General features: G+C 37.3%; 1 protein-coding gene across 1 annotated transcript in view; it reads right to left on the reverse strand.

The window, feature by feature from the left end:
• Positions 1-25,424, reverse strand: part of COL12A1 (collagen type XII alpha 1 chain) — a 98,133-nt gene that overhangs the window by 44,591 nt on the left and 28,118 nt on the right. Inside the window, exons 14-31 of the mRNA XM_041477463.1 lie at positions 19,357-19,626; positions 17,183-17,449; positions 15,080-15,272; positions 13,850-13,971; positions 11,044-11,193; positions 10,838-10,957; positions 10,118-10,282; positions 9,782-9,928; positions 9,021-9,160; positions 7,738-7,867; positions 6,547-6,692; positions 6,152-6,281; positions 5,211-5,350; positions 4,332-4,461; positions 2,807-2,946; positions 2,411-2,543; positions 2,282-2,308; positions 1,833-1,975 (exon numbers count right to left, since the gene is read on the reverse strand). Of these exons, the coding sequence (XP_041333397.1) occupies positions 1,833-1,975; positions 2,282-2,308; positions 2,411-2,543; positions 2,807-2,946; positions 4,332-4,461; positions 5,211-5,350; positions 6,152-6,281; positions 6,547-6,692; positions 7,738-7,867; positions 9,021-9,160; positions 9,782-9,928; positions 10,118-10,282; positions 10,838-10,957; positions 11,044-11,193; positions 13,850-13,971; positions 15,080-15,272; positions 17,183-17,449; positions 19,357-19,626 (2,693 nt within the window). The remainder of the gene's footprint in view (positions 1-1,832; positions 1,976-2,281; positions 2,309-2,410; positions 2,544-2,806; positions 2,947-4,331; positions 4,462-5,210; positions 5,351-6,151; positions 6,282-6,546; positions 6,693-7,737; positions 7,868-9,020; positions 9,161-9,781; positions 9,929-10,117; positions 10,283-10,837; positions 10,958-11,043; positions 11,194-13,849; positions 13,972-15,079; positions 15,273-17,182; positions 17,450-19,356; positions 19,627-25,424) is intronic.

Genomic DNA, 25,424 nt, shown 5'->3' on the forward strand with positions numbered 1-25,424 from the left:
TTGTACCTCCTATCATTCTTTCTACTTTTAAGACTATCTGCACATTTTCAAAGCCTATTCAGCTAACGTGTTCAGCATAACACTTCCAATCATCTGCTGTTGAAGAACTGACAACGAGCAAGCATTTACACATCTTCACATTTCATAGCAGTAGATTATTTTAATTTACAAGCGGACTATTTTAACTTACAATCAAAGCAGTTTTTGTTCTCAAGTGTACAAAGCTCCTTTCAAAGCACAAATGCTTTCATCATGGCTGCCTCTACATTTTAGTATCTGACTGCCTTTCAAAACCTGACACTAAATTATCATGATGATCTCTGCAGTTCTGTGTGCAGTTTTTGCAGGCCTTTTTTTCTGTCTTCAAATCACCTGTGATTCCTCTTGGTGCTGAGGCTATTAAAAGTCAGACAGGGCAATAAAAAACCCCCAGAAATTATATTTTAAATACTTTGGTGGGACTATTCTACTGCCTACCCAGCACTACAGTTTAATAAAATATCAGAGTAGCAAAAGAAGACAAGGAATTATGATCATATGACTGCAAGTCATTTGCAAACACACATTAAATGCCATGAGCAGAGTAGGAGAGTTCTGTGTGCTCTCCTTAAATAGAGGTGTTTTTTCCAACTGCCACTGCTTGACTCTATCCAGCTGTAAGCAATTAAGTCTATTAACCATATTCTTTGCACAGATTTCAAGAGAATCATTATAATTCCCTTTTTACTCCACTGCCTGCAATTAATTACAGATGTTAATTAAACATATTGCTGTTCCTCATTATTCCTCTAGTGATTTCTCACTAAAATAGTGTTTGCTCAAAATACATTGCAATTACCTCAACCCAAATGCATGTTGTTCAGAAGAGAGTTAAAATGGGTGTGTAAATATCCAACTGATTCTAAAGTAAATATTCCTAGATATACTTCTGAACATGTGTGATCTCCGATTACAGAGGCGAGCTAAATGAATGTGGTTCTCATCTGAGACTGTTCCTCTGACTCATTTGACAGTAACCACAACAGCCTCCCACTACAGAATAGGGCATTTTTAAGTAGCACACACTCCTGATAAACAGCCTGACTGAATTACCATTCCCAGGCTGTGCTGCATAGGCTGCCAGTAGCCAAAAGTGTTCATGCTGACAACACAGGGAAAGCTGGCTGATCTTAAAGTACTGTCTCTTTATAGCATTACAGCTTCTCATCACAGTAAAAGAGTCTAAAATACCTTCAATACTTCATCAGCACATTTTTGCATGTATTTCTCTCTGCAACTGCTACCTCTGTGTGTTTTTCTGACCCTAGAGTGGTGAGAGAGAGTCTCAACCGTTCACAGCATGTTCCATGGCAGTCTTCTGGTAACATGGGAATTACACTATGAAAATGATGGCAAACTCTGGACTATGAAAGTAGTCATGGTAGTTCATATTATTGATTGTCCTGACACCTCTATCTGTGACTTGTAGCCTTAGATGCTGATTGACTTACTCCTCAACACACTTTATTTTAGTTTTATCCATGGATAAACAGTTGGAGTTTATGAACTCAAAAGATCTTTTCCAACCTAAATGAGTCTATGATTATGTGATTTTTGAGATAACAGGATGCATCCAAAATTATTGCTGCTCAATTAAGAGTATTCTAACTTGGATTTGAAAGGGAAAAAAAAAAAGGTAGGGTTATACACTTGTTCACTACAAATATAAATCTTCATGTAAAAAATAACTAATATATCCAGTGTTGTGCTTTGAAAAGAAATTCTTCTAATGGATTACTTTGCAGAAAGTTGCATTTAAGGTTGAATAACTTTAGCACTTTAAAATTAGTTACCGACTGTTCAGGGCCATCCCCACTGATGGGCTGGTAAATGATCCTGTATCTCTGCACTCGACCACTGGCAGGATCCCATTTGACAGTCAAACTGTGTGAAGTTGCATTGTACACCTGAAGGTTTCGTGGGCCACTCTTTGGGGCTGAGAAGCATAATAAAGAAAAGAATAAATATGTAGCTCACCAAAGAGCACAGACAAACAATTCTTACTTTTAGGGCTGCATGAATGCCTGATCAAGAGCAGACCGTATTAAGTACAGGGGAACATAAACTGTAATGTTTGTAAAATAATAAACATGTGGTAATCTAGTGTTTAGTATTCTTCCAAATACACAATAATATTTATTAAATGATCTCAGCTTTTTAATGTCAACATTTGTCACAGTTTAAAAAAACAGAGCTATGAGTTTCCTTCAATAAAAAGGTACCTGGAAATTCAGATTCTTACCTTGTGTAGTGATAGGTACCAAGGGTACTAGGAAAAAAAGCAGAAAGAATTTTCAGAATTCTTGTATGTGTGTGCCTTCTGTTTCAATAACTATGAATAACAACATGCAGAATCTCTTTATTTACTTACATGTTCTTTCACTGCCAATGAGCACATCACTTTCTGATTCATCAGGATAGATGGCAGTAACTGAGACATCATATAATGTATCTGGATTCAAATTTTCAAAGACCACACTATTCTCTTCCCCATTTAAGATAGTCTTGTGAAGAAATTAAAAAAAAAAAAAAAAAAAGGAAAAGGTAAATAAACAAAACCAAAAACATACAAAGGAAACAGGCAAACAGAGTGGGATATAACTGAGTTTTTACTCAGTAACATTACTGGACATGCTGTAAGTATGTGTCCTACACCTTCTCACTGAATTTCCAAGTTATAGGCCATTTATCAATTACATTTCTGAGTTTAAAAATACACCCTCTGAGATACTGCCCACAAAAGCATAGGGTGGCTGCCTATTCTTACCTCCTGTTTTTCTCCTCTTCCATAGGGCCCCCATGTTATTCTATATAGAGAGACATCTGGAGCTCCATGATCCCAAGTACCTCTGAAACTATTCGTAGTTATATCTGTGATTCTGAGATTGACTGGTGCTGGCACAGGCTCTATTATGAGAAAAGGAAAAATATTCCACAAAATGTAAATACAAAATAAATACAGTTAAACAGAGGAATTACTCAGACAAATAATTTAGAAGATTATGTAGAAGATTCATCTCCCAGCTACCACACTTCTAATGACTACAATCAAACACAGTAGTATTACCCAGTCCACTTACACTAAGCAAATTATCCCTCATAAGGTCACATCATTAGGTCATTGTCTGATAAAACAGACCTCAGCAGAAGTCACAACTCACATGCCTACTCAAAACAACTGAAGCCCTGGCTGTTACATTTTGGAGTTACATGGAGTGAATATGAACTCCCATAGACACAGGTCAAGTTCCTGCAGGAGTTTCTCACAAATCTTAAAATTCTTTATATAAGCCAAATAAGTCGCCATTTATTTAGAAAGAATTCACAGAGGTTAACTGTAGGTTAAGGAGGGAAAATATTATAGCCACTGGGAAGAAATATGTAAACAGGTAGAACCAGAGAATTAAACTTGAAATAATTTCTTTGGCAGACCTTTCCTCTTCTTTCCTTACAAACACATTCACACAAAACCACAGGTACAGAGCAGAGACTAGCACAACAGCGAGCAGGAAATCTCACAAGCATTTTAAAACACACCAGACTACCAAATGAAAAATTCAGAAGAAAAAATGAGGCAGAATATTAATGGGTTTTTTCTTCTTTTTCATACCAGATGGAGGGGCAGTGAAAAGGTAAAATTACTCTTTTCTATTGTAGGTTTTCTGGTTAACTATATTCTTAAATCCTGTGCTTTGATGAGGATGACTGGCTTGATAGCTGCTTTCTCCTTTCAGTCTGGCACATCTCTTGTATGGAGATCATCGCTTACAACTTGTGCGGCTCCATCTCCTTGCCTTTATTTTTTGAGGTTATACAAAAGCCACCTTTATGATTGTCTAAATGTAAAGGCTGCTCTAGCGTTCCGTGATGCAAAAACTCTCTTGGATCAGAGGCAGGATTGTGTCTCTCTAATCCTCTAGTACATGGCCCAGCTTCTGACACACTTGCCCAGATTTCTGCGAAGACTTGCTAAACCTTTCCTCTATTGTCCTTATATTTTCTTATAGATTCTACACCTACACTTCTCCTTCAGTCTTTAATTAGAAATAGTTTTGCCTTAGTGGCTCTTCACCTCTCTGCAGACTGCAATGTCAGTGTTCACTGCAGTAAGACACAGCTCATCTAAGATTTCTGAGGTTTATTACATTGCAAATAATGCTACAAGTGCAAATAAAGTATTTCTCAGATTAAATTAGAGCTTCACCTAAAATCAGTAGCATATTGCAACACACACCATTTAAATCAAACATAAGGCAAAAACAACCATAGGAATGATTATTAGGAAAACTTACGAGTGACAGCTTCTGCATTTGTTGGTATGGATTCCCCTTCGTCATATACAGCAACAACTTTTACATTGTACAGTGTTTGGGAGGAAAGATCAGAGAGAGTAGTGCTGGTTTTGAGTCGGTCAAGTTCCACCTAAGAATAAAAATAGTGACTTAAAGGATTGTAAATTGCTCTATTTCTTACTCTGCATTTGGTCTAACGGCAGAAATTCCTGTGGTGAAAAACAAAGTATTCTGCAGTAAGTTTTACCATTTGCCCTTACATTTACACCTAAATATTGAGTATTCTCTACTAATTCCTTTGCAAAACATTATATCAGATACACATAGTCCTTGTCGATCATTCACTGATTTATTAATTTAGAAACAAGGATGCAGTGTGAACCTTTGGAACATTCTGGTTCCTTTAAAAAAGAAATTTAATTCTCCAAGAGCTGATTTATGCCTAGCAGCACAATTAAGGAAAACTTGTACATAACTAAAAGACATCCCTAACAATGCTCACACATGTTCTGCTAGTAGGCAAAGGGGCTAACATATCTTTATTCCACTATCCTGTCCTCTTAATTGTAAGCCATTCTTAGACCTTGGCGGTACGATATTTAAGCAGAGCGTAGATATGGCTATTTACCAAAATATATGAAAATTCTTCAGTCAGTTTGAGGATCTTTTCCTCTCTGGAGGAGGAGGAGGAGGAAGATGGGAGTACCCAAGAAATCCATCTTGTGCTCATTCAGTTTCCAAGAAATCCGTACACTTTCCGGACTGCAATCACTAGGAACTGATGTTCTTTGCTCTCACTGGTGCTCTCACTACCTTTACACTTATTTTAGTAATCTAACTTCTCAAAATAAAACTTTCCTTGTACTTTAAAAATTTTACCTCCTTTACATCAGCATCATCAGCTATTTTGTATCTTAGGATGTATTTTCGAACTTTTCCTGGGGCAGGATCCCAAACGACTTTCATGGTGCTGTGAGTAACATCCTGAATTGTTAAACTTCTGGGTCCAGGCAAAGGTACTGTAAAAAAAATTATAATAGTAAGTGAATGCTATTCATAGCAGAGGTATAGGTCTCTCACAGATAGAAGTGAATTCTCTTCATGTCATTCAGTTAAAGTCTTTTCAGTGAATGGAGGCAACCACTTTCTGACAAGTTCATTGTCCTGGGCATTAGATGAGAGAGTTCAGAAGCTTATTTTCCCAGTAAAATAGCTATAAACTATGGTAGTTTCACCTTTGTAACTTATGAGCACAATACTTCCAGAAGTATCAGGGATTAAGACCATTACGTTTGGTGTTGGTGACAATAGTCACTTTTCATCTATGGTTAATGGTTTAAAATTTTTAAGGACATAAAAGTAGCCATGCTGCATGCATCTAGACCAGAAGCATGCCTCTGCCAATAGGAAAATTTTAAGGAAAGGCATAAATAAGGAAGCCAATTTAATCTATTTTTTTTAAATATAGCATGTTTCTTTAGTTCTTTAGTATTTTCTATGCTTAAGAGGATGCCTGAATTTGGGAACAAGGTTTCTAAATTAATACAAGCAAAATTGAAACCTTTTAAAAACACTGCAATCTCAAGATTTCTTTCATTATTTAAGTTTAAAATTATATTGTTCCCCTTTTAGTAATTGGACGCTTCTCATTGAAATTGCCTTTGAAGTCTTTGGGAAACGTGTAAGTGTTAGAAAATGCATAAAACACGGTTAAGACGGTCTTCTAAATGAAACAGATGACATAAAAGCTGTTGCATGAAATATAATTAAAATTAGGTGTTGCTGAAGCAACAACAAAGCAAAAATCAAGATGTCCATACATGTCACTTCCTGTGTGGTGAGTGGGTCACTCTGCATATCACCAAACAATACGTAAGCTGTTAAAGTGTACTCGGTGTTGGGGATGAGATCTACCAGCTGCACCTCATTCACTGATGGTCCCACACGCATCTGCGCATGAAAAATAACACACCATGTTTAAAAACTGAAGAAAGCAATGGCAGAAAAGCAAACAATGATTTAACTTCAAGGGAATTTTGTTTGTGAGATTCACAGTATATTTACAGTTTCCTGACTGATGTCATTGTATATAATATCCCAGTAAGTTCACTGCACTCAAGAAGCACATGCCAGTCTTTTGACTATTATGATAGCCTAACATTTTTTCTTAATTTATTTTTGGTATAGTACAGGTAGCAAAGACAAATTCTCTTACCTCTTTCTCTGTGGCTGGGACTGTGGCATTCACAGGTTCATATGTTAACAAATAACCAGTAGCTCCATTGAGAGGTTCCCATCTCACTCGCATGTAAGTTGATCCAATGTCATAAACATTCAAATTTCTAACTGAAGAGATTGGCACTGTCAAATAAAAAATACATATTAATTTATTCAATTCAACTTTTTAATATTTTATATCACAAGTCATACCGCTGAGAATATTGCATATGGGTATTAGGACATGTTATGTGTAGTAGAGAGGTGATCTGCAAACAGTGGCATTTAATTCCTTAGTTTAAGAATGAGGTAATGATAATACTGTTTTGAATGTGGCCACAGATTTTTAACATACACAGCTAAAACTCTTACAAGTCTGCACTGGAACATTTTAATCTTGTAAAAAGCAACATTAACTCACTTGAAAATTCTAATATGAAACAACATGACTGGCTTGCGATCTGTACAAAGAGGATTTTTGTCCTTTCTTTTTATTTTCTATATTTCTCAAATTGCTAAACAAGTGAAAAGTTTCCATGAAATCATATGAAAAATTAATGAAGACTTCATAAAAGTTATATATATTTTAAGGCTTTTTGACAAGTCTAATTTAAGGCTTTTTGACAAGTCTAATACAAAATAAAGAAGTGAAATGAACAGCAGACATTCAATATTATTAAAGAGGTAGAAGAGTCACCCTATGTTGCATAAAGCATAAATATACCTGAAATCAATGTAGACAGCTCATAGGAGAAACATAGCTGAGTTATAACTCACAGAAGTGGCATAATTGTGTTAAATTAGCTTTTGCTAATTAGAAATAATTCTGTCTGGTAGTTGAAGAAATTAATTATGTAGCATAAACAATTTGTTTATGATCAGATTTCAAGAATTTATAAACTCTGTCTTGTAATTCATGTCTGTTGTTCTAGTTTTGTACAGCCATGCTTTATGAGCCTAGAAAGAAGCTGGGACCAATATTTTCTACCCTATTGCAGTTTCACCTTGTTGAAGTCTTCAAGACAACAAGGTCTGAACAACAAGAGTAACACAATGCAGTTTGGTAATTCAAATTAAATATTTTACTTCTGCTAAGAAGAAAATCCATAGTGCTGAAAGTTCTACTGGACAGCTCCCCAGGTGCCAAACTGGCTGTTAACATGTTATTCAAGACCCATTTCTAACTTACAAGTTGTTTCCCTGCCGATCAGAGGTTCACTGCTTTCATCTTCTACCACAGAAAACACATTAACCACATATTCTGTTTCAGGCTGCAGATCTTTCAGAACTGTTGTTCTTTCCATCCTACTTACATAAAACTGCAAGAGAATCAATGTTAATCACTGTAAAAAAAAATGTTTCTAATCTTATCTCTAAGAAAAGCAATCATTCCTTGTGAAACTGCAGAAATCAATGACAAGGAGATAAGTCTGGTCCTAATTTTGTATAGATTTTGTCTGACAATATAGCATTGTTTTTGCAAAGCAACCTATAAGGAAATCTCAGATGGACACTCGTTCCAAACTGCACCGGATCTGCTTAGCATCACTTACAGTGCATTCTGATTTCACACATGGTTTACACTTATATACCACTAAAGAACATAAAGAAAGGACCAGGAAAAAAAGGGCCACTTTGGGAAAAATTTCAAAATCTGGGATAATCTAGATGGTTACAGCACAAGGCATTGGAAACACCTGGTAGAACAGAAATGCCTGGAACAAGTCAAATTGTAAAGTCAATGTGCACTGGAGCAACAGCTCAAACTTTAATCAAAGGCCAAATCTTGAACTCTTCATGAGCCAAATATAAGATTTAAAGCCACAATCAGAGATGGGACGTTCAGAGGTAGGGACACAGAGGGACCTAACTTCATTCTTCTAAACACTTAATTTTCCTAGATCCTATTCTGTTTGGTTAAAGAAAGTAATGAGCAATTCAGATTTCCCAGGACCAAGAGTTGCCAGCCACTGGCTCTCTCTGTAGAAAAGTAGTAACCATAAGATAAGTTTGATCCTGTGCAATAAACAGTTGGAGTCATGTAGTGTTAATCTGAGCACTTCTTACAACCTGTATCCCCCACTGTCTTGTTCTCTGCAAAGCAGGAAATGCATTAAAAGGACAGGGGGCCTACCCACAAGTATGGTCAGAAAATTTCTGGTGCAGACATATTTCAACTAATATATGACAGTGGAGGATGAAAATAAAGGAGTTACTAGAAATAGAAGACAAGTCTTTATAAGATATGTATTTTACTTCTGGATTCATGACATTAAAACAACAAAAGTAATATATATGCTCCTAATTTTTGTAATTTTGTATAACATTTACCATGGCATGATATTCTTAACCTTAGGAGCACTTTTAAGTTGCTGTTACACCCTACTCAGCACAAATAGAGAATTATATTACCATGACGTGGAAGTCCAGGGTTATACTGGACAATGTAAAAGATGAACATACAATACTAACCTGTTTAGGACTACCTCCAGAGGTAGGGTAATATTCTACTCTGTATCTATCAACACTCTCAGGAGGTGGGCTCCATCTCAGTCTGAAAGAACGAGGTGTTACTTCTGAAATAACTAAATTTGAAGGAGGTGGCAAATCACCTGCAAGAGGGAAGCAAATTAAAAAGATACTAATTTATCTTGTCAGAAGGGAAAAAAAAACCCCACTTTGTGTTGTTGCTTATATTTCTTTTTCCTCAGGAATTCTTAAAACAACTGCATGAAGAGATAGCTTATATTAACACACTCAAGATTAAACAAGTTCCCTGTAATTCCTATTCCACCTTCAACACCTGTGTTTCACTGAAGAACCATCAGCTAACATTACTGTTTTTTCATGCTCAGCTTTGGTTTTAGGCTATCAGGCATTCATACTTGAAAAGAACAGGGCTGCTAAAATTTTCCTTTTTGAATGAGTATCATCAAAAAACATGCCACAATGAATAAAAAGCTGACACGCTAAGAAAGATACTTCACAATTCTGCTGAGAAAAAGAAGACACATCCAGGAATGTCATGCTGTGTTAGTTATAACACAGTCACTGTTGGAAGGAAAGGAAGAACCCCTGCAGGGTAGTCCAGGTGGTCTGCACAACTTCCTCACACCAGCAGCTGAAAAAACAGCCCACGGCTAACACAATGTTCCCAATAAATAATAAAAAGGAACTAGCAGTGCAAGCACATAAAAGGATAAAGAATTATATAGACTGAAAATGTGATGTACCTGGACCTTTCACACTGTTACATAGGTTCGTGGTTACATTATCAACAATGGTAGCCAGGAAGGAGAAATCTGCAACATTGTAAGCATGGATGTCGTCTGGATCTGTTGCAATCTGCTTCAATTCATTTTCATCTGCATTTTTAATACCTTACAAGAGAAGAAGAAAGCAAAACCTGTTAGAAATGATGGTCATGAAGCACAATAACATGCAATTAAGCCCCTAAACACATTCTTCAAATAACCTTTTATGTATTTATGTATGTGACCACTTCTCTGTGGGTTTAGCAGATGAGCAGGAGGGGGTTGCTGCAGGCCATGCCTTCATAGAGTACTTACCAATTGCATACAGTTCCACTCCCTCATCTCTGAGTTTTCTTGAAGGGGCAACTACATCATCTTGTGATTTGCCATCAGTGATGAGAACACCAATTTTGCGAGCTCTGGGTCTTAAGCCGGCAACTGGTTTGAAGTTGTTTTTTAAGATGAAATCCAAGGCCATTCCTAGCATGACACAAAGAAAGTAACCATCACTATTAAAGTAACCATTGCTAGTGATGTTACTAGAAAGCAACATCACTAAACTATTTTCATGTAGTAGTCATAGTAAAAGAAATTAGTGCATCCTAGTGACTTCACTCTGACAACAGAGTTCCACAGTTTATTTCCTTATAGAAGCAATTTGAATCGAATTGCAGCCCATCATCTAGATCTCAGCACTGATATTTTCAGGTGCTCTCCTTCCTGGTGTGCATCACCCTCCTGACTTCCACTATCCCTCCTTCTGGTTCCTGGTTATCTTCATCCCAACTCTGAAATAGAACTACCTTTCTTCTTCTCATAGGCTCAACAGCAGCACAAGCTCTTCATCACCCAAAACCTTTTCTTACACATTTCTCCTGAGTTTATAACCTATGCTGGACCTCTTCCAACCATACTGAGCTGAACTGTTAAGTCCCTTTCATCATGGACACATTTGAGTTCACTGAACAATATCAGGGTCAGCTACTAGAATCATTTTCACTGGAGCTAAAGTAAAATCCTGGCACTGTGACTTACCTGTTAGAGTATTGCCTCCTTTGTATGGTAAGTTGGCTACAGCCTCTAACAAAGACTGTTTGGTTCGGTAAGCATTGAGATTCCATTCTGTCCTGGGATCACCACTATACTGTGCAAGACCTGGGAAAAAAGCCATCATTTACTCAGTCATTATGTGTCTCTGTAGCAGTTATGCTCCATTTTCCTTCCAACATATGAGAACTTACCAATCTGTACTTTGTCAGGACCAATATCAAAAACTTCAACAATACGGGCAATGAAGTTCCTGATGGTTTTAAAATTTGGCCGCCCGATACTCCATGAGCCATCCACCAGCAGCACAATATCAGCTTCTGCTCTGGTTCTACATTCTAAACCTGCCGTGTCAACCAGAAAAATATAGCCTTAACATGATGGTTTTCTTTCCCCATCCTTTTAGATGACATATGTCATGAGTTAACTTCCAAAATAGCTCTGTTTTATTCACTGGCACTCCATCAAGTATGACCTATTTGAGAGCATTATTCACACTAGTCAGTGGTTCCATGGCAAAAGCTGTCTAAATTCCTTCATGTATGTTTCCTTTTAAAAATAAGCCTTTGCAAATGTCAAGGCCAGTGCTCTCTCTCTATTGTCATGTCATTGTCTGTTTTGGCCTTTAAATACTGCTGATGACTTGATTTCAGAAGTTTTGTACAAGACTAATAAACTAATAAATGAACCACTGATAAAAAAGTAAGCACTATTAGACTATACAGTTTTATGGTATTGTAGTCTGTCACATATAGCTAAACTACTGATTAATTTTCAACCATGTAAAAGTGGGATTAACACTATGCATTGCAATCATTTTCAAATCAATAGCATTCTTCAAATTTCAGGGGGAAAAGACATAATAATACGTGTGGTGTAGAAGTTCACATGTACAGAAAAGAAAGAGCACAATCCAGAGAAGACACACAAGCATAAACACAGGTCAAGAGATACAGAGGGAACAAGAACAAACATTCATATAAAGCTGCAATGTTCTCTAAAGGTAGGAAGTTATTTCAGATATCTTCAGTTTACAAATTACAAAACAAAATATGCATCATATTGTTCTCATCACAAGGAAAATCACAAAATATTTATACAAAACAGAATGACACAATAATTTTATCCACAGCCATTTGCAAATTAAAAAAAAAAAAAAAAAAAAAAAAAACCACCAAAATCCTTTCTCTCTTTTTTCCTGTAGATTTTGTTACCAGCTGAAAATTTTCTGGCTTCCTGCCATCAGAGCTTCTGGTCTTTATATGGAAGAAATCCCATTGAGAAAAATCATCCACACTCATCACAGTTGAAAGATATTGTGATTTCATATATGTTCCACAGAATTGATCCAACACTGTAGACTCATGAATATAACTATTCCATGTACCTGGGGGTTAAAAGCATGATCCTCTTCTGCACAGAAAATATAGATCTAGTCTTTAGTCAGGACAATAAAATCAGTTGGGACTAGGGTTTAAGTCAAACTATGTTAGTTCAAAAAATTGCATGCATAACTTTAGTATGAAAGTTAAAGTTAACTTTATGTACAATAAAAAAGTTAATCTATTTTGACTTTTATGTTTCTTCCAACATACTGTAGTCCCTCACATGGAAAATTCTAGTAAATGTGCCAGATCTAGCGTGATTTTTTTCCCCCATTAATAAATAATTTACTGTTACATTTGCAGTCCAAGATATACATTTATTTTTCACATTAACCATGACTCAAATCTATGCATTAATAAAACTAATTAGCTTAAAGAGTATAACACGGAAGACAGAAATGAGAGCTGCTATAATGAAAACTAACAAATCACTCTTCGTGCAATTTTTTGCTGCCAGCCTTATTAAAGCTTTAGTCTAATGCCACTGATGGCCTGTTTTAGGGGATTTTTTTCAGTTTTACCCTCTATTATTAGACAGAATAGGACACCAGTTATTTAGGAAGTTTCTAAAAATGTTTCAATAAAGTCAGATACAAGAAGAGTACTTTTTATATAGCCTAATGTGAGCTAAGCAAAAACAATATAGTCAGCTGTCAGAAACCTTTTTTGCTTTATTTAACTCTGAAAGGGCTTTTCAGTTAGGTTTTTTCTCCTCACCAAATTCTCTCTGATTGTTATCCAAGCATTGAAATGGCAGAGGAGAAAAGGCTTTACCTATTCATGTATTCTTGGCTATTCAGAAGCAGACCTGCTTTTTTATGCTTTCCATGAAGGACTGAGCCCTGAAACCTTCTTCAGGTGGAATAATTGAGGGTATGATGATCACAAATATTAACATGCAGAGGCCTATTAACCACACCAAAGGGAGGTAAATACTATAATATTCACAGAAATCTTGAAAGAAAGGTTTAATAGCTACAGGTTTACTAGTGAGAAGCTCCCAAGGAGATACTGGAGAGCATTCTGCAATTGCCTCTGTGAAAAAGTCTCCTCCTACTATAGAAAAAAACCCAAAAGACTAAACAATGACTATGTTGAATATAAACTTAAATAATATATATTAACACACATTTCCAACCATCAGATCTTTGTTCGTTTTATCATCTTAGTCTAAAAAGGAAAAGTCACCATGTAAGGACAAGAAAAGGGCCAACAATCTGCTTAAAATTCCTTGTTCTACTCCTGTGAAAACCCCCGTAGATGGGCCATGATCTCTCTTCAAAAATTTGACCTTATGTGATCTAACACAGATGTGGACAGCTTGAAAATGCAATGCAGATGGCTTTGAATAATCAGCAAAACACAGATTGCCTGCATTATCATCTTTGTAAGATCATCTGAAGGGTGCAGAGGACTAGAACTGTGAACTGGGTCATGCTTTGTGGTCATTTCAGAACAGGGTTTATATCATCAGGGAAGGGAATATATTGAATCCTGTAAACAAGTATGTATGTGCATTAGGAAAACAAAAAGGAAATGTAGTAAACTTTTTATCTTTTTTTTTTTTAATCCAAAATACAAGACTGCCTTTTTCTCAATATTCAGTCATGTTTACCTCTAGATAAAAATGGCTCCGTAGTAGTATCTGAAAGGGTGGTCATCTCTTGTCCAACCAGAGGGTTGCTCTCTCCTCCTTCAAACATCCCAAAAACATTTACCTTATAGGTAGTTCCTGCCCTGAAATAGTCAAAGAGGTGTTCTTTAACTAAAGTCATTTGGCTAGTTAAATACTAAACACTTATTAAATTCTCACAGGAAAAAATACTTCATGGAAAAGAAGGTGGTAAAACATGAAGCCCAAAACTGGCTCTTCCACAAGACATTGATGTTTCAACAATTTAAAAGCTGGTTTTACACTCTATACTTAAATTTATAGCCTTCCTCATTGAAGTTATTTAATTCTGTGAAGAGAAATTGTCCAGGCAGCCAGAGATGAGGTTAGGAAACCTAAAGCCCTGATATAATCAAATCAGGCCAGAGACACCAAGGGCAACAAGAAAAGTTTCTATGGTACATTGATAATAAAAGGAAGACTAGGGAGAAAATGGGCCCCCTCCAGAAGAAAACAGGGGACCTGGCTACCCAGGATGTAGAGAAGGCTGAGGTACTAGATTATATTTTTGCCTCAATTTTCACTGAAAAGTGCTCCAGCCACACTGCTGGAAGGTCACAGAGGGCAAATTAAGGGACTGGGAGTGATGCCTGGGCTGCATCACAAGAAGCGACCAGCAGGTCAAGGGGGTTCATTGTCACCTTCTATTCTGCTCATGTGAAACCCCACCTGAAGTACAGTGTCCAGCTCTGGAGCCACCAATATAAGAGCTTGGACCTCTTGTAATGACTCCAGAGGAAGATCAAAAAGATGATCAGAGGGATGGAATACTTATGCTGTGAAGGCTAAACTAAGCATCTTTTGAGAAACATGAGACAAGAAACTTTTGAGAGGAAACTTTAGAAATCCCAAATATCCTTCATTATTCCATTATCTTTCTCATGTGTGAAATACAGAATACAGTTCCAGCTGATATCTTTGCCTCCTTCAGTTCCTGTGAGAAGACCACAAGTGATGTAAATGGATAACCTTAGAAAGAAATCTACCAGGTACCTTTCAGAGATGGCATAACAGGATTTTCATAGCTAATTGACAAAATTACTTGTCTAACTTACAGTAGATTTTGCCAGGCATTTCAATACCAGATCACGATTAAACAAAATCCTATGCTAAAGTTATTTAAAGGAAAAAAAACAAAACAAAACAAAATCCAATATGAGGGAGCAACCATACCTAAGCTCCTCCAATACTACTGTGCTGTCATATGGCCCCACTATTAATTCTCCAAGGCTCCTGTCATCTTCAGTAGGGTGGAAAGTTACTTTGTAGCCCTTCACTCTCCCCGGGGCTGGCTCCCAGGTTACTCGGAAGCTTGACATAGTTGAATCAGAAGTTCTCAGATTTCGAGGTGGCTTAAAGGGAGAGGCTGAAAGGGTGAGAAACAAAAGAGTTTCGATCAGGTCTGCACATGTCAAAAAATCAACAAGTATGTTTTTATGTATATATATATATATATATATATATATATATATTTGTGCAAATCTAGTATTAATGACAGTCCTAAGCTCTTTGCTCCTTTCTTTAGACACAAAGACAAGTAATAAGAGTCTTAAGTGTCTTAAGTGTCAGAAATCTCATCTATCTAACCAATAGGTACGTGGGCTAAGTCTCTTTTTGCGGCTCCCTCTGCAGTCAGTGTACTGAGGGATAAATTGCCTGGCAGCTAAAGCAATTTCACCAACCACAGGTGTGGCAGTGTGTCAAAAAGCAATTCTTCTGAGGAGCGCCAGCCAAACAGCTTGAGGTTTTTAGGTCAAGAGCAACTTCCTCCAAAGACGAACAGCTGCCCATTGCAGGGCAGTACTCACAGACAATGGTTAAAAAGCTGTTGCTTACTTCTGCATTTTGTGCAACTTTTGCTTGTGTGCAACTCTAAAGTGCAGTCATGGAAAATAATGCATCACTGTAAGCTCAAAGTGAAAAAAAAAATGTGAATTAGAGTAAACAAAAAGCTACCAGTATAGCTTTTGCCTGAAAGACATAGTCCCTGTGTCTAAGCAATTGTCTAGCTGTAGGCAAAAAATCATAAACATCTTCAACATGTGAATTCTGCTGAGAAAGAGTAGATACATTCCTACTCACAAGGAAAAGTACAGATTCCCTGTCTCATCTCTCATCATACTCCCTGAATTATCATGATAACTTCAACTAAAAAGATTACTCAGGCCACACTTGCTTCCAAAGAGTGATTGCCACCACAGTTATTTAGACTGAAAGCAGAGGCATATCTGTATCAAGATGCAAAGTTCAAAAATCAAAAGCAGCTGGATGATCTAAAATTTATCTCAGTATAATTTTCAGCATTAAACAAGTATGTATTGGTCAAGAGCTGATCAAGTTTTCGTGACTCCTTTATATCAACCACATTTTAGATAAAGAAGAAACCTTTATTCAGTAACTGAGGTACTGATATCTCCACTTTATCTTACTTCCTGTCATTCAATATAACATATATTCAGAAAACAGAGAATGGCATGAGCTATCTACAGAGTACCTCAGTGAATGGCACTAGTGTCAGACAGGCAGAAACATCCTGAAAAAGGTTCTCTTTAGGTAATAGCTTTCCATCTATGGAAGGAGAAAACTGACACTAAATCTGGTTGATCTGAACGTATAAAGAACATTTACTTACAAAACCTAAGACCAGCATCACATTCCTACTAAAGGTAGAGTAGAAAATTAGTTTTGCTTTTTCCACAAAAATGCCTTCACTGAGATTTAATAAACATTTTAAAGTTTCAGTTTCTGAGGGAGAAGACAGCCTGTCCAAAATACCATGAAGTCAGACTTCCACAGATGAATCTTCAAAATTGTCTACTGCCCCTTTTTAGTACCTTGGATTTTCCACAGAAAATATGGTGACCAGAGAAGACAAACCTAAATTACAGGATGCTGGGTAGCTATTTAATCAATATCCACAAGCAAAAGGCAAAATATGCAACAGCTGACAACACTCAATTAGGTAGCCTGTCTTCCTCACAAAACACCTTGTTTGAACTTCTGATGACAGCATTTCAAAACAATTCTAATATTTTCAAACAGATTTTACACTGTACTTACACCTTTTAATATCAACAGCAAAAAGCTGTACTTAGGCTATGCCACAGTGAAATTTCAAACAAATCAAACTCTCTTCTCAACTCATAATATTTTCTTCAATTTTCCTGTCAATTCGTGATCTTGGCAGATTTCACCATGCTTTTCTGTGTTTCCTGTTTAATAATTTTAAGCACAAATCTTGCATTATGAAATCCTGGTCAACCTTGTGGTACATACCTGTTGTCCCTTCTCCTTTTCTTGATTTGCCGTGTCCAAAATCATAAATTGGAACAACAGTTAGGTCATATGTAGTGCGGGGCTTAAGTCGCTTTAACACTATGCTGGTAGCAGGAGCATTTACTCTTCCAGACATTTGCCTTCCTCCGCTGCGCGCTCTGTAGTTCACACGGTAAGACAAGACTTTCCCAGGCGAAGGCTTCCACGTAAGTCTCATTGTATTTTCTGTCTCATTGTCTACTGTCAGAGTCCTGGCATTTGGTGACACTTTTCAGTGTAAAAATATGGATAAATTTTTACTTTATCATATACAGATATATTCAAATGCATGACTAAAAATTAGTTCTGCTGTGCTAAAAAATAAAATTGCCCTTTTTAAAATTCCAGTATTTGATTGTGAAGAAGACACAGGGGAATCTCACAGGCCATTGTTAATTATTTTTTAATGATAACGAACTAAACAAACAGAAGTGTGGTTTTCACTACTGAGACCAAAAAGGGGGAAGTATAAATCACATGATGACACAGCATGATTGGGAGTTTTAATTTATCGTGTTTTTCAGTAATACATTAAATAATGGATTCAGCACTTTCAAATGAAAGTGATAAATTGTAAAGTCATTGATTTTCATGAACACGATTGATTTTTCATGACATTGATTTTTCATGTCCTATAGATTTTCTAAGTTTTGACTTTACAGGTCTGATAAGGTACTGGTGAATACCTAAGCAGCTGGCTGTTGAACCCCATGCATACTGTCCTTCAAATAGAGGTGAGTGACTTTCCAAATGCTTGGAAAATCACTCATCACAACATAGCATATGTGCTGAAATAGGCCCTTGAACTAATAAAGCATTTTCTCGACAAATTGCAGCATTCAGCTTCTAAGAGATATTTTCCAGACTGTACAAATGGTATAAATAATCCTGAGTGAACTGACAGGTATGCAGTGCTGGCTGTCAGCCAAAATAAGCCATCTAGATTTTGGGAAAGCTGAACCCTCTTGGCATGGTAGAATCGGTCAATATTTCAAAGCACAGTAAGGTAGGCTTTGTAGTTCCTAGGAACTGACAATTTCTAATTGTGTGTATACCAGAAAGATACAATAGTTTCAGGCTACTAGCCCCAGGTGTGGGGCTATTGATAGGCCTAACAGCAAGTTCCCTCAGTCAGCGCACAGAGTCAGCACCAATGATAAGGCTAGTCTACCCACCTAACCTGGAAAAGCTAGAATAGCTGGTGCTGCTGTGCTTGAACAAAGAAGGAAGCCGTGGGACAGCAGTCTGCTTTGACTCTGGGGAGTCAGCTCTTAGTAACAGCAGCAATCACTACTCTTGCAAAACCTTAAGAACGACTGCACTGGGTCAAGGACAAAGGTTAACGTAATTCAGCAGCCTGTCTCCAACAGTAGTCAAAACAGATGCTTAGGACAGAGCACAAGAACATGTAAACACACATGATGCTTCCCCAGAGCCCTCCCTCAGGCTTTGTCTTCACATGGCCCCTTTAGGCAAACAGAAATGTCAAGCCTTATCCAGGACATCCCTTCATTCATTCTGACTCCTTTACTTGCAGTTCCTGCTACACAGAAAAAAGCCATTCCTGGTCTCTGTGGTTTTTCACTTTGCCTACACTGAAGGAGAGGCTTGAGCCTGCTTTGACAAATATAACATAATGTTTAGCAAATAAGAAAAAGAAGAGCCCCAGAAAGGTGAATAACAAACATCAAAATCACCCAGTGAGCCTCAGTTTGAGGACTGTGAAGATTGGAATGGCAATAACTTGGAAAGAAAACTCATTGATTCTGTGGGAATGCACCCCATCTTTCCTCCTTACTCTATCTATATTTCCTTCATCTGATTTTCAGCAGTCACACCAAACATATAAAAGGCTGAATTCAGAGTAATATGCAGACCAAATCATATCTTAACTTGGAAGTAATTCTTGCTGCATCCAAACCAGTGGATTTTTGATAGGTTATTTTATGATTTTTGTAGGTTATTTTATGGTCCAACAAAATGTCAAAATTGGCTGAGCTGAGGTGGCATTTTTGTTTGGAGAAACTTTTCATTAAAAAAAAAAAAAAGGAGGAAAAATAAGGTCCATTTTCTTTAAAAATTATAATTTCATCCATAACATAATGTTACAAATGGTGGTAATGTATTACACTTACCATCAGTAAAAGCCTCTCCTTCGACTGGGTCTCCTTCTCCACTGCTGTAGGCTGCATATACTGAAATCCTGTATTTAGTCTCTGGCTCCAAGCCTTCTATCACAGCATCCACTGTATTTCCAGGGACTCTCTTCTCTCCCATGGTATCATCATAATATGATTTCCATACTATCCTGTAATGGTCAACTGTTCCTGGAGCTGGTGTCCATGATAACCCAACTGTAGTGTCAGTTATGTCTGTGGTAACCAAATTACGTGGTGAACCGCGTTCTGCAAGAAAGAAAACAGCAAATTCTCTCTTAAACACAAACAGCAAAAGCTAGCAAAGTACAAATGTAAAAGTCCGATGATCTTAAGAACTAAACCAAACTTTTCTCATCAATATTATTTTCAATAACATACAATGGTAGTCCCAAGAGAAAATATATTAAGGTTTCAACAAAATGCTTAAAGCAAACGTTAGACTATGAATGATCCTATCCTTACCATGTAAGATACTTAGCAGTCATGCTTTACAATATGAAAAATAAGAATGGCAGTATTCAAAGACATGGAATGAAGCCAGTGCTTAAATGTGGTGCAGCTTACTTAGGCAAATTTTAACTCTCAAAAAAATTATTTTATTTCATTCATTTTCATTGTTATGTGTGTAACTTTTTTCCTGGGGTTAAATAATGGAGATTTTTCACAGAATCACAGAGTCTGTTGAGTTGGAAGGGACCCAGAAGGATCATCAACTACTGGCCCTGCACAGCACCATCCCCAGGAGTCGCATCATGTTCCTGAGAGAATTGTCCACACACTTCTCAAACTCTGTCAGGCTTGGTGCTGTGACCACGTCCCTGTTCCAGTGCCCAGCCACCTTTTTATAATATCCAACCTAAACCTCCCCAGACACAAATTCAGGCCATTCCCTTGGTCCTGTCACTGGTCACCACAGAAAAGAGATCAGTGCCTGCTCCTGTCTTTGCTCTCATATTCAACTTTCCATCAGAAAGGACTTGCAAATCCCTTTCCCTGGCACTGCTTTCCAGCATCTCATTCCCTGTTCTGTCCATACATCCAGGGTTGACTATCCCAGGTGCAGAATCCAGCACTTTCCTTTACTGAACTTCATATGCTTGATAATTGCCCAGGCCTCTAATCAATCAGAGTTCTTTCTCTGACAACTTTATTTTGTTATTTATTAGTACTAGTATATTCTAGAGTCCCACTTACGAGATCAGCTATTTCATTTTTTGTTCACAACTAATTTGCATGTGTTTACATCATCCCACACTTTAGAAAACACTCTCCATCTTTCCATTCATAAGACCTCTGCCTCTTTCCTCCCTGTAGTTTGTTTCAGCTGGCTTGGAACAAAAAAAGCAGCTCATTAGTCTGTGAAATCCAGTGTCAGATGGAAATGTGAGTCTCACCTAACACACCAGAGTAATTCCTCTGCTTAAAAAGGAAGTTCATTGGTCTAAAGTGGTGCAGTGAAAGGAATGCCTTTGCTTAATGTTCAATGTACATTTATAACATATGTTCAATTTTCCTGTTGCAATGACTTGCTTTTGATAGCAGGAAAGGAGCATTGACTGGTGGATTTAGTGCAACAGCCTCATAGTAGAAAAATCTGCAAAAGGGCTCTGTGAAACCAGATCCACATAGACAAAGAAGTACTCAATTCTTTGGTGTGTATGCTCTGTGGGATTTCTCACTCTACAGGACATTCCTGAGTGGCTCTTGCTTAGCAAGAGGACTTAAACACTTGGGGTGGCCTCATGGCATCACAGTTAAGTTTTACCCTCACTGATAAAAATATATCTTTATACTAATCCATAGCAGCCACAGGAGCAGAATCAAAATTCTTTGAACACAGAGGAATTCAATACTTATCCAATTTCCACTACCTAGTCTCATTGCAAGAACAGATCTCACTACGTTCAGAAGCCTGAAGCAGTTTTAGGCTGAGCAGCAAATTGCTCAAAGTCATAGTCTGAGTTTTCACTTTTCATATTCATTTGTCTTTTACTTCCGCCACAATCTGCAACATTTCCAAACACAATCCCAGTGGAGCAGAAATATATTATCTGTAGAAAGTTTTGTTTTAGAAACATCTCATTGCCGGTGCAACTTCATTAAAAGTGAGCCAACTAATCCCACTTGACTTGATGAATAGAAATTAATGTCAACCTATCAAAGATTCACCAGCTACACAGAATGCAGAATCAGAGAGTACCACAATAATCACAAAGATGACTTTCAAATACAGATAACAGACATGTTGTGGGGGGGGTTATGATTTTAATTCAGTCTTAGGGTCATTCCATCATGTTTTTCTGGACACAGTTCTTTTTCTTTGTCCTAACTCTGCATCAGTTCTTAAAATTGCACACTTCAAACTCAATTCTAGCAGCATAATATAAATTACCACAATTTATGGCATCTTCTCTTCAAATAAAGGTTAAGATACAGAGGGTTTGGTAAAGTTCAGTTAACATTTCACAATAGTGATTGCATATACTGAAAAAGTTATAGTGAAAAGGCCCAATTCAGCTTATGCTTCATGAAGTCTCACCAAATTCAGTGACTGCATTAAATGAAAGCCAGGGCAGAATCTGAGCTCCAAATAACAATTTTCCTGGAAGCCTGAAAAAAAGATTTGCCTTCAAAAGTAAATTACAACAATTTTTCTGTCTGCTCTTAAGCTCCTGCTCTCAAATCTTGGCTTTTTCATACAATAAAAAAAAATATTAAGGCAATCCAAATGGAAAAAATATGGAAAACCTAACTTGATAGAATGCACAGATGTCTCACAATAAAAACCTTTCTTTCCATATTTTAATGTAATATAAATATACAAGTCACTTTATTTTGGCTACTTTAAAACATGGCTCTGCCACAACATGATTTCAGTATTCAAATATCTGCTACCACAGCACAATTTTTTGCAAGTCTACTCTTGGATACTACAGCTAATGATATATGTTGGAAATACTGCAAAAATAACCTCTTATTTAAAACCCTTATTGATTAAGTCATTATTGAGGTCATTAAATAACAGAGGAAAATAATTTGTTTGGAACAGATTATAATGAACAGCAGTTACTGTAATATGTTGGTTCTGAAAGAAATATTCTTTGGAACTAAATGTCTTTTTTATAAGTCAAGGTAAAAGAGGGAAAAGGAACTGGGATTTCTACCAAACCACTAGAACTAAATGGAAAATTTTTACTTCAAATAGTTGGAAACTGCTGACAAGACAACTTACCTACTAAGGGAAATTGGACATTTTATATGTTACTCTGCAGCAGAGAACATTTCTTCAACATAACACGCTAACTTGATTTGCACCTCACGTGTGAGGTGGAAGTTCACGCTCAGCTTTTTTCTGCTCCATTTGATCTCCCACAGTGTTTGGTTTTTTTTTTTAAATTTATTATTAGGAGAACACCTATGTTTAAGATGCACTCCCACTGTAAGTCTTAAACTGTTAGGATTTCATGAAATAATATCAATGCTTCTACACTCAGAGTCAAGAAACACATTTATCCTTCACAATAACAATGGGATAATGTGGCCACTAACAAACATACAATGAGACCTATGAAATATTCTTCCCTGGGATTAAAACAAAATACCTAGGAATAAGGAGGAAGTGTTTCAGGGGCATAGGAACAAGGGAAGAAGCCAATGAGGTCTTAACAGCTTTTTGAGGGAAGCTTCTTGTGTCTCCCTAAACCAGGAATGCTCCACGGAGTCTCCACACCTAGGTAACTTGCTTATATTTCATGTACACACAAAAATCTTCAACTGTAACACCTGAACCCTGTTGGTTTTTTTTTGTCTTTGGTCAATGTGTTCAGAAATTCTTGTTGAACGTCCACTTCATGCCTGCTTGTTTAAACAGGACAGTTAAGGAGCATGGAGTGACAATGCACATCATAAGAAAGAAAAGTACTGTCTGGCTAGCAAAGAACTCCTGCTTTTCCTTGACTGGAAATGGAAGCCAATGTGTGTTCATCACCTCTTACAGACCCCAAGACATCAGCAAACAAAGACAGAGCTGTTTTTTTTAAATTATTCCCTAACAGGCATGAGTCCTATGATGCTCTGGAGCATCAAACCAGCTGGTGTAAGCACAGCTGCAAGCCATGGTGAGTATGTACACAGGAAAACAAAGGGCTTGCATGGACAGGTTAAACCCTTGCCTGGGAGAGCAAGCCAGGCACCAGCTTCAGGCCATCAGATTCACTTTGGCAGTTTTTATCTCAGAGCACGTTTCACTGCCTGCAGTCCCCTGTACAACTTTACCATCGCTTAGAGCAGACACACTTTGAAAAATTCACTTGGTAACCTTCAGTCAGGTGCTTTTATACCCTATTCTGGACTTCTGAAATGTCCAGTTTCTATATTAAGTTTTTCCACTGTAGTGTGCCAGAGACACAATATGATATTAAAGCAGTTTCCCTCTGTCCACTTGGCTTACTTCCCGTAGCTCTCCAGCAATCACAGTTGTTATTGAACACAAGACTGAATCAGCTAAAATTAAAATGTTGACATTCATAAAAATCAAATGTCCTTATTCAAATGGCCTTTCCCCTCAGAGACATTTGTACAACTCCAGCTGATCTCAGTGGGATTTTTACAAGCAATTTGGGCCCAAATTTTAAACAGCTTTCTGTATGTGTTTTTTTAGAACCAGGTTTCAAAATCAATCTGCAGTGGTAAATTTTGTGCAGAGCTATGTTTCATTTAAGTTAAACATAGGATTTCTGTAAGCTAGCATCCTAAAATGTCAGAATCAATTAAATAACCCTTCACTTTTAGAAGAATAGACCAAAATGTTCCGGCCTGAGTCCTGCCTTGGTTACAATGGGCAAAAGGAGAATCCCATAGTGTCAGGAGTATCCCATTGTGTCAGCAGGCTAGATTGCCACAGAGAAGGATCCAAGTGCATGCATCAGATGAGATGATAGCAGATGATACTCTAGATAGTAGATGGTTCTCTAATGGTCAAACTCCTCTCGGCACTGGAGGAGGCAGCCATTTGGGTGGGCTGATATCCCTCCCTCCACGACATAAAGTGGTTAGCAACCAGCCCTCAGGCAAGCAGAGAGGGGATGTGTCCATGGTGCAGGGGAAAGCCAAAGACTTACTACACAGAGGCAACCTCACATGACCCCATGAAAGCAGATTTCTTCTCTTCTGCAGAAAGGCAAGAAGATGCCAACCAAGAGTTCTAACCCAAAACAATGGTTAGAGGAACTTTAGCCAGAGCACTCCTGAGTCCCTGATGTAGGATAATGCCAACAGGTGTTCACATTCAGTCCCTTTAATATTCTATCTGTCTTTTCCAAAAGTTATTCCGTTAACACTGTGAAGAAATATCTTCTTATTATTCACACAACCTTCCCCCGCTGGGTTTTTTTTCTGATACATATTTTGTTTCCTAGAAAAAACTAAGATAATTTTCTAGGGCCTCCATAATTTTCCTCAGATTATCAAGTCTGTTTCAAAGGTCACACTCAAAAATCTTGGAATGTATAATTTTAAAAATGCATGATACAGCATTAAGTCTCCTGAGGACACTGAGTCCTTGTTTGTGCCAGGATGGAAGCAGCACTATGCTGTCTGACCATTACGTAAAGCGCCTGCGATAGGCTAAAAATCTCATTGTAAGAAAATGTCACTTGAATTTGTACTATTCTGTCTGTAGGAGGCCATTCATTTCTAAAGCATTCTTATGTTACTACAGAAACAGCAAAAAAGAATCATTTATTTAGCAAAGAGCTGCTACTCATTTTCTGACCAAAAACAAGCCTGCCTCCAAAATCTCCAAACCTAAACTATAAGAAATATATTTAATGGAAAATTAATTCAAACTGAAAATCACCCATTTATGACAACTTTTTTTCATATCTTCTTTTGGTACAGCCTAATTCTCACAACACAAATAGCTACTCCTCAAACAGAATGGAAGGCTTGGGCCCTATATCACTGAAACAAAGATTCTCTTTCTAAAGCAGAAGACACAATGACATAATTATTTCTCAATTTTATTTATACTCTCCTGAATATAA

The sequence above is a fragment of the Pyrgilauda ruficollis genome, unplaced genomic scaffold (assembly GCF_017590135.1).
Source record: "Pyrgilauda ruficollis isolate IOZ18807 unplaced genomic scaffold, ASM1759013v1 scaffold40, whole genome shotgun sequence".
Classification (NCBI taxonomy): Eukaryota; Metazoa; Chordata; class Aves; order Passeriformes; family Passeridae; genus Pyrgilauda; species Pyrgilauda ruficollis.